At 43.8% G+C, this 13,558-nt stretch overlaps 1 protein-coding gene across 5 annotated transcripts in view; it reads right to left on the minus strand.

The window, feature by feature from the left end:
• The window catches only part of LOC124337549 (protein grainyhead-like), a 30,493-nt gene that overhangs the window by 3,077 nt on the left and 13,858 nt on the right, over positions 1–13,558 (minus strand). For 2 of the 5 annotated variants that reach the window (XM_046791571.1, XM_046791576.1), the window contains exons 2-9: positions 11,845–12,417; positions 10,555–11,599; positions 9,969–10,216; positions 8,387–8,549; positions 7,403–7,514; positions 4,687–4,781; positions 4,005–4,061; positions 1,442–1,543 (exon numbers count right to left, since the gene is read on the minus strand). In XM_046791571.1, the coding sequence (XP_046647527.1) occupies positions 1,442–1,543; positions 4,005–4,061; positions 4,687–4,781; positions 7,403–7,514; positions 8,387–8,549; positions 9,969–10,216; positions 10,555–11,599; positions 11,845–12,417 (2,395 nt within the window). The remainder of the gene's footprint in view (positions 1–1,441; positions 1,544–4,004; positions 4,062–4,686; positions 4,782–7,402; positions 7,515–8,386; positions 8,550–9,968; positions 10,217–10,554; positions 11,600–11,844; positions 12,418–13,558) is intronic. The other 3 variants (XM_046791575.1, XM_046791574.1, XM_046791572.1) reach the window with 3 other exon arrangements.

Genomic DNA, 13,558 nt, shown 5'->3' on the forward strand with positions numbered 1-13,558 from the left:
TCTACGTTGCCAATTATGCAAGCGGCTAGTCAAATTCAATATTACGTATTCAAGTTCAATATTACGTAAAGTGAGGTAAAATCAAAAGTTATTACTGAAAGCAGTTTAGCAGAAAAAAAACTTTTCTATGAAAAATTGAACAAGTCTGCCTTAAACTGGCATTTTATTTCTTTTTTCATCTTTTAGTGCTTAAACAAACCGCTGCATTTACAAACGATATGTTTATGTCAGTCCCCTATGTTTTGAAATTGAAATTATCAAATTGTGATTGACAGTGCAGGCCTAGCTGCTTTAAAAAAAAAAAAAAAAAAACGGAAAATAGATTTCTAGCTTCAAAATGGTCCGGGTACTTTTTTAACATTACCTCCCATCGACCGAAACCCAAGCAAAAACATGAATACCAATAAGGAGAAAGCAATAGACATACCAGCGAGAAGATAATAACTAATAGCTTAGCTAGGAAAGATGCTTTCTTAATTTTGTTACTTTCTCAAATTATCAGCGACCATCATCCAGTTTCGCATGCACTCAGCAATAGTAATTAAATAGCCGGCAGGCATTCACCGGGAAAGTTTCAATGATAGAACGTAAGAAACGTCAATCAAAGAGTTATCTGCCGAAAAGCTACATATTTTGTCGCTGTATCGCTGTATCTGTTTCTTTTTGGTTCCCCTAGCTATGTCCTTTAGTCGAATCTACGACTCTTTTTGAGTGCTGTATCACACATTTTTCAACTAGTCTGCGGGTTAAAAGCGGAAGAACCATACTAAGGTGGTTTGGTCATGCCGGGGCCAATAACTTGAAATGCCAGCGCCAGGCTGCCAGCGTTGCATGCAGTCTGGACGCACAATACGTACAGGATAGAGGCAGAGCCGAGCCCGACGAGCGCTAAAATGTTTTAGTTTAACGGTAGTCTCCGCGTTCCTAGCGCAACAATTGAAAATGCATCGAAGACGAGAAACGCAGAATAAAAAACATGTTGAGGATAAAAAGGTATCCGAGCGCAGAGCTGAGATGAGGTTCGGATGGTTTTCGAGCGTGACTTCAGATTTTCATATCATCTCGTAGAAAGATCCATCATGCTGGCGGGGTCAAAGATTACACGTCACTTCTCCGCCCTCCTACGGTATTTCTCCTCTCTCTTTCCTTCTGGCCTGTTCCTCCCTATCTTATTTCGCTCTCTGCCGACCATTGCGAGTCAATTGTGAGCGGCATGAGTGGGAAAACAGAGAAAAAACAACACACACAATTCCCCGAAGATGGACTCAATTACACTGGCGAAATGTACTATGTCTCGATAACTCTTTGTAGCCTAACATATTGAAGCCAATTTATTATACAGTACATGGGTTAGGAATATCAAATGAATATCGCGCTGTAATTTCGGCTATGGCATTATTACGTAATTCTAATGTGTAGAGAAAACAGTAGAAAATCTTACCTTATCACAGAAAACTTTAACTTGACAATAGCCGCGGTGGAAGACTGGAATGGAATCCCGCGGATCGTCGAACGTGTCAATCTGCAGATGGAGAGGTAAACCCTGCGTGGACAAGATAAAAAAAAGTTCATCGTTATTGGCTAGGCCAAGTCCAAAAAACTAGGGGGAAAAAAATTGGATACGAAAATACATGGTAGACGCTAATAATAAGGCATGGCTAGATCAAATCCCATCCATCAACTTGTGCAAGTAACTGGCAGCCCACGGCATGAATCACACAGAGTGTGTTCATCATTCGATTTATTCAAATGATTAAGGTCAGTGAAAATGTGTATGGATAACGCATGTCTTGAATTTCACCATATCACTATATATAGCCATGGAGGAGCGGTGCCCAGGGTTCAATCGAATCAACATTGAAAATGCGTGTCAGTTATGCTGTGAGCCCTGCGGACGAGGGCTAAGGACTATCACGAGTTCAATAGAGTAAAAGAGACGAATATCATACACACACTGGGAGGGAGGGAGGTGGAAAGAAAAAATAAAGTCTTGGTATGCTTGCTTTGATGTGCTGTATATATGTAAAGGGAAAAAAAATCTGGACAGGTGTCCGTCACGGTGAGAGAGAAAGAGGAACGAGATGGACGTTTGTACCTCGCAGATTAAATCAAGACCCGGCGTGTACAATTGCGATGCCAAGTGAAGTGACGCATTCTGGCTGTGTGTTTGTGGAATTGCTTTCTCTCTCTCTCTCTAACCCAAACGAAAGAACGAAAGAAAGAAAAGAAGAAAAAAAGTTTCTCAAAGTAAATAATCCATATTGGTGTGTATACGATATTACACCCCTATGCATTTGGAGGAAACGTTCTTCTCACGGATAGGCCTTAACGGTTGTTATTTCTTTGGCCTTTGTGTTTTCCCTTTTTCTTTTCTGGCTATACGCGCCGACTGTAGAAAAAAAGTGAACGTGTATCGAAACAATCTAAATATTTTTAACAAGATCGTTGTGTGTAAGTAGTAGGCAGCAGAAGACACAAGGTACACTACAGTGTTGGTGGACCCCGCCGCTCACTTGCGCGGGAATCTAACGGGAAGAATGATGATGCCACGCAATGACGGCTTAGAAATCAATCAATCCTGTTGGAGAGGGGACCTCGCCGCAGCAGCAGCACACAGCGAGCGGAGCGCAGAGAAGAAAGAAAAGAGAAAAGAAGAAGGGAGAGAGGACCTCGGCTCTTTCTCTTCGTGAAGAGATAGTTCATTTGCATAGCAAAAGAAAAGGCTAGAGGTAGACAGATAGGGTGAGAGAAATCGGCCCGTGAGAAAACGGTCAAAGACTCGCAGAGAAAAAGGTGACTGAACATGCAGGGCGGTCATGGAGACATTGGAGCAATGGCAGTGTGTGTGTGTACTGTACACATAAGGATGAACAATTGAGCATCGGATCGAGCTATGGCGTAAGATTTGGGTGGGGATTGTTTGACTGGTTACCATTTCACGGATCGGCCCTTATCGACCACCAGGGTGTTTTTATCGCCCATCTCGAAAACAGAGCAGACATCCATTTCCTGACCTTACAGGGCCAGCGCCAGCCAGCAGCAGCTAACATTCTCATTTTGGCATTTTGTTTTATTTATTTTTTTATTTTTATTTCTTCTGATTTGTCAAAGGGAAAAAACTTGAAGGATTGGTCACCAAATCCAAAAAATAATCTGATTGAAAACATTTTTATAATGAGACCTTTTTTCCCGAGCACAAAACAGCGCATGAAACAAGCGCGTATCTTTTTTTATTTAAAAGGAGAAAAAAATATCCGTGTAAGGTCGAGTATAGATTGGCATCGATGAATAAAAATGCCAAAAAGCCAGTGGACGTCATGCAAGCTAATTTGAGTGATTAAAAAGAGGAGTTCATTGGAGCGTTCGTTTGAAACGGAAGAGACGGCTCGTACAACGTGAAAGGCCATCGGAATGACAGTTGGCGATATTAAGAGATACGCGCTCTGAGCTTTAAGGTTGATGTAGTGTATATAGGATGTAGTATATATAGTAGAATGCCGAGCTAACCAAAAGCTGGCTGGGTGTGCGTTTGGGCCCTGATCAAATCTTAATTCTCGATTTGCATATGAAAAGAATGAGTAGACCATGTACTACCCTTGTGCTTTTCAGGAGAGAAGAGCGAAGATGGGGCGGTAGAGTAGCGCAATAAGAAGAAAGAAAGAGGGGGTTGAGCTGAACTCAAATCGACCTGGTCTTATTCACATTTCACTTTGTGGCACTATACAACTAAAGGGGAAAGTCTTGCGCAATGCTTCAATAGACGGCGAAAAAACTACTACTACGCAGTTGGCACCCACGTCCGACCTCTCATTTTCTTTCCCATCACATATCGTATTAGAAGCAACATGTAGATTCAATAGGGTTTCAACTCCATGGTACGTTTAGACTTTATACAGTGTTCATTCCGATGAGTGCCGGTTAGCCCACCCCAGAAGACGAAATTTAAAAAATAAATAAATAAATAAAAAAGATATGAAATGAATTTGAAATTCAATCTCCCTTACCTTTACTCCTTTCTGGCTGCTGAAGTCCGTGCTCAGACACTGAACGGCCACGTTGATCTAAACGAAATTTGCGGAAGCAAAAATAAAATTAATTTAGTCTCATGCATAATGATATTTTTGTCAATTGAAAGCAATTTGGCCTTGGTGTCTAGCTATTTTCAAATAAATGATGAAGCCACGCATTCGCCCGGTTCCAATCGCATTCATTTGGCTATGTACAATTTCGTAGTGTAATAAAACAAATGTGTAACTTTTATATCTTATCTGTGTTTGAACCAAATGTGTCTAGTAGCACTCTACCAGAGAAAACTGTTAATTTAACTTGTTCTAAGTTTTTTTTTTTTCATTTCAGGAAGTCCTCTTTGATCTGACCAAACATTTCTATACATGGAATAATTACTTCTAACCAGTTTTTGTTTTTTTCTAGTGTTTACAGTTGCTAATGCAAAGTGAAAATACTGTAGTTTTTTTTATCTAGTGCATTTCAACTGGAACTTTGTTTTCAATCAAATTCTAAATCGCTGTGGATATCGGAAGTGGAACATTTTTTATTGTTCCGTTGACTAGCTATTGGGAACGACTTCAGATATATCTATAGCGATTTCATGAGATTCTATAGCGTTGATTCTAGAGTAGCAGCAGTGCAACACAATTGAAACAGACATCGAAATGGGAAAATTACCTTTGCTGAACTTTCCAGTGGATTCCAATAGATGCAGATAGCATTGTGAGCTACTTCTTCGATGCAACCGATGAGGCCCGAGCTATTTTTCGTATCTGCAGATGACGAAAAATAAAAACAAAATAAAAGATGAATTAACTTTTATTCACTGTAGGCCTCGGTCACGCTACAAACTAACGGGTAAAAATGATAGGCGATCATCTGTAAGTAATAATCGTATTCAGAAAGCAAGCAGCTACTGTTCTCATTTGCATTTAATTATACTTGAATGATACGAACCTGCTCGCCTTCCAGGCACATTCCGTATGGCAAAAAAAAAGATGGTTTAAAAATGCTACGATTTGAAAATAGAGGTATTCTATTCGGATTGGAAATGTGTCATTAGAAATGCTTAGGTTAAAAAATACTGGCGGACTCATAAACCACGACTACTTTTCCCTTTTTCTTATGGTCTGGTCATCTGCGCGACCGCTTTTACAACTCGACCGTGTTTTATTTTGCAAGTTTTGTTGTTTTTTTCTTCTTTTCGCCCCACTATTTTTATTGCATGAACGCGAGGTCTCTAAAAAAAACTTTACGAGTCTCTTTTGAAATATCCTAGCTGGATCCTCCTGTACAAGTCACCGTAATGGAAACACTTTTGTTTAATAGTTGTCTTTTTAATGTTATATTGTCAGCTATTGTAGCATCTAGTGCCTACAGGATATATACGATTGCATGTCAGAATTCCACCCTTTTGATTTATAAAAGTTTGAAATGACTACAGGAATTCCGATGGAAGCTTCCCACTTTGACCATTCGCCCAGACGGTCGAATTTATAAAAAAAAACTGCGAGAAATCGAGCAGGAACTTATATAACAAGAGGGGGGTCTTGTAACAATGTAGAGGAGCTGAATGAGACTCGCCGTTGCAAACAGAACGGGCAGGAGGGGTATTGAAAAGACAGAAGTACAGGTCATATATATAGGAGGGCCATTTGAAAGGAGCCATCGTCTTTGATGGCCACATACACACGGGAAAATAAGTTAGTTACCAGATACCGAGGATTGATAAAGAGAAAGAGAGGGTAGGGGGGGGGATGCGGATAGGTAAAGAGTTGAGAGCCGCATGCGGCTTTTGTAGCAATTTGATGCCCGTGAAAACTCTAATAGAAAAGGGTCACACAACTCTCTCTCTCTCTATTTCTCTATGGCTGTCTTCCCCCCTCTCCTCGGCCGGCAGAGCCGTAGTCTTTCCGCAACGTTTCACCGCGGAGGAAATATAATTCAGGTGTACGTGTGCAACCGACCATCGAGGCTGTGACTGCCTGCCTGCCATCAACCCCTTTCTCTTGTGACCGTCCTGCATCATATACTTTCTTCTTCTTCCTCACAGCTCAAACTCTCCTTATCAAAAATGACGCAAAAGGTCACGCTGCGTGGACGAAATCCAGCGCTGTGTCTGTGTTGCTTGGCCATATAAGTGGTTAACACGACAGTTTCAACGTCTCTATTCAGAGAACTTCCTATCAGACTTTTGGAGCCTTGATTATCAGGCTGCTGGCCAAGGACCATGCAACGAGCCAACAGTAAAACAATACAACAACCCCAAAATAAGAAAAATAAAGAAAGAAAAAAGAAAGAAAGAAAAAAACACACCACACACCACCCGAAAAAATCAAGACGTGAATAAATGTGAGTAATCCATGGCCGTCGCTTCGCTTCGATCTTGTAGTCCACTTTCTACCTGTTCGTCGGAGCTGGTTTCCAAGCAGATGTCACATCGAGATTATTTGTGTTTGATCTCTTTCTTTTGTCTCCTCAAGAACCTTAACTCTCGTCGGACGCACATGCAACAGCTCTCCTTATTCCAGCGCGGAGCATTAGCTATTCCGTCAAGACTGCGGCCAACATTTCAAGAATCCCAAAAAAGGGTAGAGATATATACATAACAGGAGCAGCACGGTTTACTGGGCTTGACACGTTAGCTAGATCAACCTGATTTCCCTTCCTCATTTTTTCCATTTTCTCCCCCATCAGTCACTTCGGCTCTCTCGCTCTTTCTTTTCTCATCATCTTTTTCGTGTCTCTCTCTCTCCATCTCTCCATTCTATACGCAACAGTTGACGTCTCCGGCGCAGTTGACGTTTTTCACGGTCTCACCGGTTTCGGTCCTCTGCTCCGAGAAACCAAATCGACACAGACATGCGCTCTATAGAACTATATAAACTCGGCTGGAAATTTTAAAAACCCAAACGGACAGTTCGAAACAATGTCCGTCTATTTCGCTGCCATTTTTTTTTCTGCGTATATATTTACGACGTCAACCGTTTTCCCAGTCAGAAAAAGTCAAAGGACGACGTATAAATATAAAATCACGAAAGTGAAGAAGAAGAAAAAAAATATAACGTCACTCGGTTGCTTCTATTTTGTCTTCTAGCTACTTGATATTCAACCAAGATTCGTTGATAGTGACGAGGCTGGTATTAACTATTTGACCCATCTCTCAAACTTGTTAGAGTTGTTGGTTGTTCTGAAAATTTCGAGCTTGGCGACATATCATTGATCGGGCCGAGCCCGGCAAATGTTGCGTCAACTTTCACGACGGACATTTTCATCTCGAGCAGCCATATCAGTTTGATCTAGAGTTAGGCGTCTCACATTTTTTTAGGCGGAGGAGAAGAAGAAGAAGAAGAACTAGCAACTGGAAAGCTACGTATGTGGTGATCGTTCATACCTGCATCGAGTATTCGTTGCTTGGCGCTGTGCTGTCGGCCGTGCCAAAACTGCCAGGCCTTGGCTTCATCCTCGGGACTCTTTTCCTCTCGGAACACCAACATCACCATCGTCTAAAATGAATTTTCAAAAAAAGGAAAATCTGTAGATAAATATGAACGCTGAACACATTTACAACTGAATAAACGATCAAACTATGAAGAATGGCACTATTTTTATAATATAAATAAGCAAAACCGTACGGGCTAAAGTAAATCAAGAGAAATAATCCTATTATATCAAAGATGATTGGTATACAATGTATAGCTAGAGTACGTCATGAACCTGCAATTGAGTTTACACATTTTGTTTCTAACAAGAGGTTTCTAGCATGTGCGAAACGATTTCGCAATCGTCTTTCCTCGGCAATATACTTGGCGCGTGGTTGCACGAGAACGCGTAAACTTGTAACGGTGAATTTATTTTTTGTCTGCTTATTATTGTTTGTTTTGTTGGTGTTTGGGAAGTAACCACGCCAGTCGTTTCTGTCTACCTTGTCAATTGTGGGATGAACAAAAAAAGAGAAACAAAAAGAAAAAACTCAAAACTCAAATTCGAAAGTCGGTTGAACTGCCACGGGAGTGCCTCATGGTGGCGCGGTCAGAAAGAATCTAACATCGCCATTGCTGTTCCAATTTAACGTGGAGTGCGGGTTTTGTCGTTCAGTGTGATTATCTACTCGTCGGACAGAACTGTGACGCCCTCTCTCTCATTTCAAAATCACATACGACGTATACGTCTACTACCCAGTTCTTTTCATCGTCGGAGGACTAATCTCAGCGGTGCAACTAGGTCATGATTTCTGACAATCTAATGAACTGTCAAGGAAAAAGATGAACGATGGATAGCTGCGAGAATAATTAGCCGTTCTAATTTCACAAAACCGAAAATTTAACTCGCAAAAAAGAAAACGAAAAAGAAAAACAGAAAAACGAAAACTGTGTACCTTAACGGTTTGGTTTTTTAATGGTCGCTCCGGATCGGGGACGTACTCGAGGGTTATTCCGTAAAATTGGCCTTTGTTAATGTAGGTGATGCGGTCGTCCTCTCTCCGCTGCGAGGTGGAAATGGGAGACTCCAAGTAGTAGCGGAATCCATACTGGTTGAACCTGTTAAACGTTCACGAGATTGAATTCCATGCGTTACAGTTGAACTTGAACTATTCACGTTATTGAATGACGTAGCTGTTCCATGTCTAGTACAACAACAAAAAAAACCTAACAAACTGGATTCCGTTTAGGCTACTAGTTATTCATCATTGAACGGAATTTTCACGGTCAAAACTATACATCCAATAATAGATTCACCCCACTTCTCTTAAAATATTGTGCTGACTTATTTCGTAGAGTCTTGCGCTGAATGCGTTAAACGAACAATTAAAAATTCAAACTAGGATTTTCAAAAGTGCGTTTCAACTCGCAAGCTCTATCTATACGGAAATGCGCAGCGTGCACACCTCAATTTAGTCGTAATGGCTTTAATAGTACGCAGAAATCGATCTTTCTCGACAGCCAGAAGAACCTTGAAGAAATGCCTCGATCATTCTTTTTTTCGCCTCGAAGGAAATGTTAACTCGCGCAGATAGAGGAGGATAAACTGTATCCACTACTGGAAGCATCGTGCATGCAGCATAACAAGTTAACTATATCTATCCCCATTGCATTGCCAAACCGAAAAGTGCGTGGGCAATGGCGTCCAAGCATAAGAATAACAGCAACGGCTGCAGCAGTGCAACTCCGTAAGACTTTGTATACGCCCGTCTGCGTTAATTAGTTCGCAGTACCGTATATCTTATATGAGTGGAAATCTAGTTTAGTGCCCACTTTACTTTACTACGTGTTTAGGGCATGTTAACATTGCCAATAAAACGGACGTTTTGGATGGAAAAGGAACAAACTATATAACAACGGAAGAATTATGCTATAACCACAGTGCTCAGCAACTACCCCGAATTAGCCGCTGCTAACAATAGCAACAGCCAACAGCTAAATACCTTTTGCGGCGAAATTTGCGGACTGAATCTGGGAAATCATGTTAGCCTACACTCCCTCCCCCCTTGAAGAAAAAAATATTGCGAAATCTAAATTCTACTACCTTGGTTATAGTGAAGCATCCAGATAGCAGCTAGTGAATAAGACTATGGTTTGGCAAGAGTTACATCGCCCCATCACTACACTTACATTGCCCAACAATATCACATTTACTGTTATTTTCACATTGCAGTAATGTAGAAATATAACGATGAAATGGGGATGTCGTCATGTAACTATAGCAATTTTATTTGATTCTCACGGACCATTCAATTAGATTTTTCCCTGTTTCCATCGCTATTAAACATTATATTGGAAAGCGCCAATCATGTTATACAAATTGATAGTCTGCGATAATCTGTTATTCGTAGGCCTATCTGATTTATGCAACCGAAGCGTAATAACTGAAATCCAAATGAGGTTTCCGTCGTTGGGAACAGTTGGATAAAGACATATTTAAAGTTAAAAAAAAAAAAATAAAATAAAAGAATAACTTACACTTTTGGAATCTGTATTTTGTCGACCTCACTTTGCCGGTTGCAGTCTGGCCAAGAACGTGAACGCGATGAATTTAGATGTGCACTACCAGGTGACATGCTTGATTTTGAGTGCTCACCACCTGATGTCGGCGTCCGGCTTCCTTCGTCGCTGCCGCCGTGAGCGCTGTTGTGATGCTGCTGCTCCGACGACGGGTGCTCGATGGCCGGCTCGCCGATCAGTCCCGGGTATTCCGTGTAATCGAAGTTCTGCCACCAATCAAACGTTAGCGCCCAACAGGAAAAAAACAAACACAAAACAAATAGCATCGCGTATGACGTCATCACAAACCGCATTACAATGATTATATTCTCTTTCCGGTTTTACCGGTCTACGCGAGCGCGTACGCGAGCTCACGAGTTTCGCCCGCTCACGTGTGTGGGGTGTATCATGCGCAGTATTGCGTATGACGGACAAAGAGAGTGAATAATAAATATAGACCGACTTCAGGTTTTTTGGCCTGCTGATGCTGGTGTTATGAAACAGCGTTCATTCCTACTTTAACGAGTTCTGAAACGGTCTGCTGCGCAGCTGTACAAACTTTTACCTGTTGAGCGACGGATTGATCGCGCGGCGTGACGGCATCGACTCCGATTCCGCTATCGGGCGAGGGCAGGTCGACGGTCAGTCCGGTGCCCTGCTGCTGCTGCTGCTGTTGCTTGTAGACGCCCGGCTGGTTGTTGCTGCTGCGGATGAATCGATCGCCAAAAGCGCTTTCGTGGCCTTCGCCGTAGGCCAGCTGGGCGACGGCACGGGCGTATTGCTGGTCTCCGTTGCTGCTGCTGTTGGCGTTGGCGTTGCTGTTGTTGCTGGCGCTGCTGGTGAAATAGTCGCGGTAGAAGGAGTCGCTGGAGCCGACCGAGGAGCTCACCGCGTAGCCGCTCGGCTGTTGGCGCAGCGTCGATGATGGATGGATGGCCGTGTAGACGCCGGGCTCGTTGGGTGAAACCAGGCCGTAAGCGGGGCCGGGAGATGAATCGTAGCCATGGTTGTTGACCACCTGAATGCTGGCCAACCCGCTCTGTTGGTGCCCGTTGCCGACGGCCCCGCTGTTGCTGCTGTACGCCGACGGTGAGTATTGCTGCTGCAGCGCCGATTGGATTCCGGCGCGGGCCAGGTCCAAGGCGGCCGGCGACATCATCGAATCGCCGTCATGGCTCGGCTGCGACGAGATGGGGCGCCGGATGTGGATTACGGAACCCGAGGGATTGGCACCTCCTTCCCGGCTGCCGTCGTTGACGCCGCCGCTCATGACGTGCGAGATGGACTCGAGCCGCGGGATCATCTCGTGGACCAATTCGCCGTCGGCCAGAACGCGCGAAATGACGGTGCCACTGACGCCGCCACCGCCGCTGTCGACTTTGTTGTTGTCGTTGCTGCTAGAGCAGACGATCCTGGAATCGGGATGATGGAGGGCATGGCGCAGGTTCCTCCTCGTCAAGTCCTCTGGCTCTTTTTTGATTGCGAGTGGGTAGATGTCCGGCTCAGAAGTAGCCTGCTCGTGCGATTGGTGATTCTGTTGGCCACCGATTTCTTTGCCGCTGGACAATCCGTCGGCTGAAGACGAATGAGAACCGCCCATTCCGCTCCTACTAATTAAGGAAAGAAACCGTTTAGAATACAAAAACACCAAATGAATTGCTGGCTGCGTATTGTAAGTAGATTTGGCGCACCAGCTCGGCAAAATGGGACGCTGCGCCATTCTTTTCACATTGCCAAATGTCTGAATAAGCTAGGCCACGCATGGTTCCATTAGCTCAGGGCACTCAATGTCCAACTATTTTCTAGTTATTAGATTGCAAGTAGTGTTATACATACAAGGAAATGGACAACTTACGGCCAAAGGTCATTCATGGATTTGCCGTCTTTGTGACCAGGTTGAACGGAGGACGAAACGGGCAGACTGTTGATGAGCGAGTGGTGCTGATGCGGTTGGTGGTGGTGTTGGCTCTTGCTGGGGTAGTAGTGATGCTCGTACGAGACCAAAACGCTGCCGACCGAGTTGACGGACGAGTCTTCGTTCAGTGCATTGCCTCCTCCCAGGTGCAGCATGGCATTGGTGGCGGCGTGCAGGGGGTGCTCGTAGAAGGTGTTGCGCCAGGCGGCATCCTCATTTTCGCCGGCCGGAGTTGCGGCACCGCCCGCTCCGCTGCTTCCGCTGCCGCCGCCGACAGCGCCCAACGTCTCGGCAGCAGAGCTCATGCGGATCCGCGTGACGCTCGGCGACGAAGGCGACGAAGGCGAGGCTCGCGACGGAGAAGACGACCGAGATCGCGAGCCGGATTTCAGCCCACCACTTTTCACCGACGGCCGAAGAATCTGCGGCATAAGCTGAGGCCGGTCGGCGGGGTCGGCGGCTCCTGCTGCTGGGGCTTGGCTATCCTCAGCTGGAAAATTATCCTCTGCTTCCCTGCACAATCGAATACCGAAATATTAGTTGTTGTTGTTTTTCCCTTTTATCAAAGACTAGTTATTTCTATTATTTCGAAACTTATACATGCATCCACAAAATGGAGAATGTTGAAATAAAAACCAAAGTCTGGCATGTTTATATAATATTCTGATTGGCTGGAGCATTCTATCTCTTACGAATAATTGACGACGACGAGGGACCCAAGCTAAAAGATAATGACGGGATTGGAAATTTCCATCCATCGGGCATTTGAACCATTTGGGAATATAATAAGGGATGGAACTTTGGGAAGGTGAGTGATAGCAGGGAGGGGGACAGGGTGGCGGCTGTGTCTATAGTTATTCACTCCCCAAAAAAGAGATGACGGCATACTCGTAGCCGAATCGTCTCTCCGCTTTTAGTTGAGCTGTTGGCGGAGAGCCCCAACTGCCTGCTGTGACCATCTACGAAGATTTTAATTGGAACGCTGCGCTGAGCACGAACAGCGCGCCGATGAAAAATACGTGTGATAACATCCGAAAAAGAAAAAAACAGAAGAAAAAAGTTAATGTCATTTTGAAATATGGACGCAGACAAACTATGGGGACAGTGTGTTGACTCAGAAAGGGAGGGATGAGGGGGGATATAGACTGGTGGAGAGAGAAACCAAGTCAGTTGAAGAAGATGTCGACTGGCAGCGACAAAGTGCTGTTGCTCTTATCAGAACTTTAATGCCGTCTATGGATAGATGCTCTTTCTTTGGAACCAACCTGTCGGTCCTGAGCGTTGACGTTTCGTCGTTGATAAAAAACTGAAAAACCTACACACACAAAAAAAATGTCGAGAGACAAAAGAAGAAAAAAGAAAAGAAAAACAAAAAACAACCCGAAAACTGGAATGAAAAAAGAGAAACAAGCCGCGCCGCCGAAAAAGTTCCTCTTATTAGAGCTGCACTTGGCCATGTAAGAGATTTTCGATAGGAACTCCTGGGTTCTTGTCAATGCCAAACACGCGCATTTCGATCGCTGCCATTTAATTGGCAGGAAAGAAACCAGTCCGAGTCTCTCCGAGATCTATCATAGAGAAACGTTCCCGCCCAAAACAAAAAAATCCAACAACAAAACAAAAACAAAAACGACATCTGAAAAACACGAAAAAT

Source organism: Daphnia pulicaria, chromosome 4, assembly GCF_021234035.1.
Source record: "Daphnia pulicaria isolate SC F1-1A chromosome 4, SC_F0-13Bv2, whole genome shotgun sequence".
Classification (NCBI taxonomy): Eukaryota; Metazoa; Arthropoda; class Branchiopoda; order Diplostraca; family Daphniidae; genus Daphnia; species Daphnia pulicaria.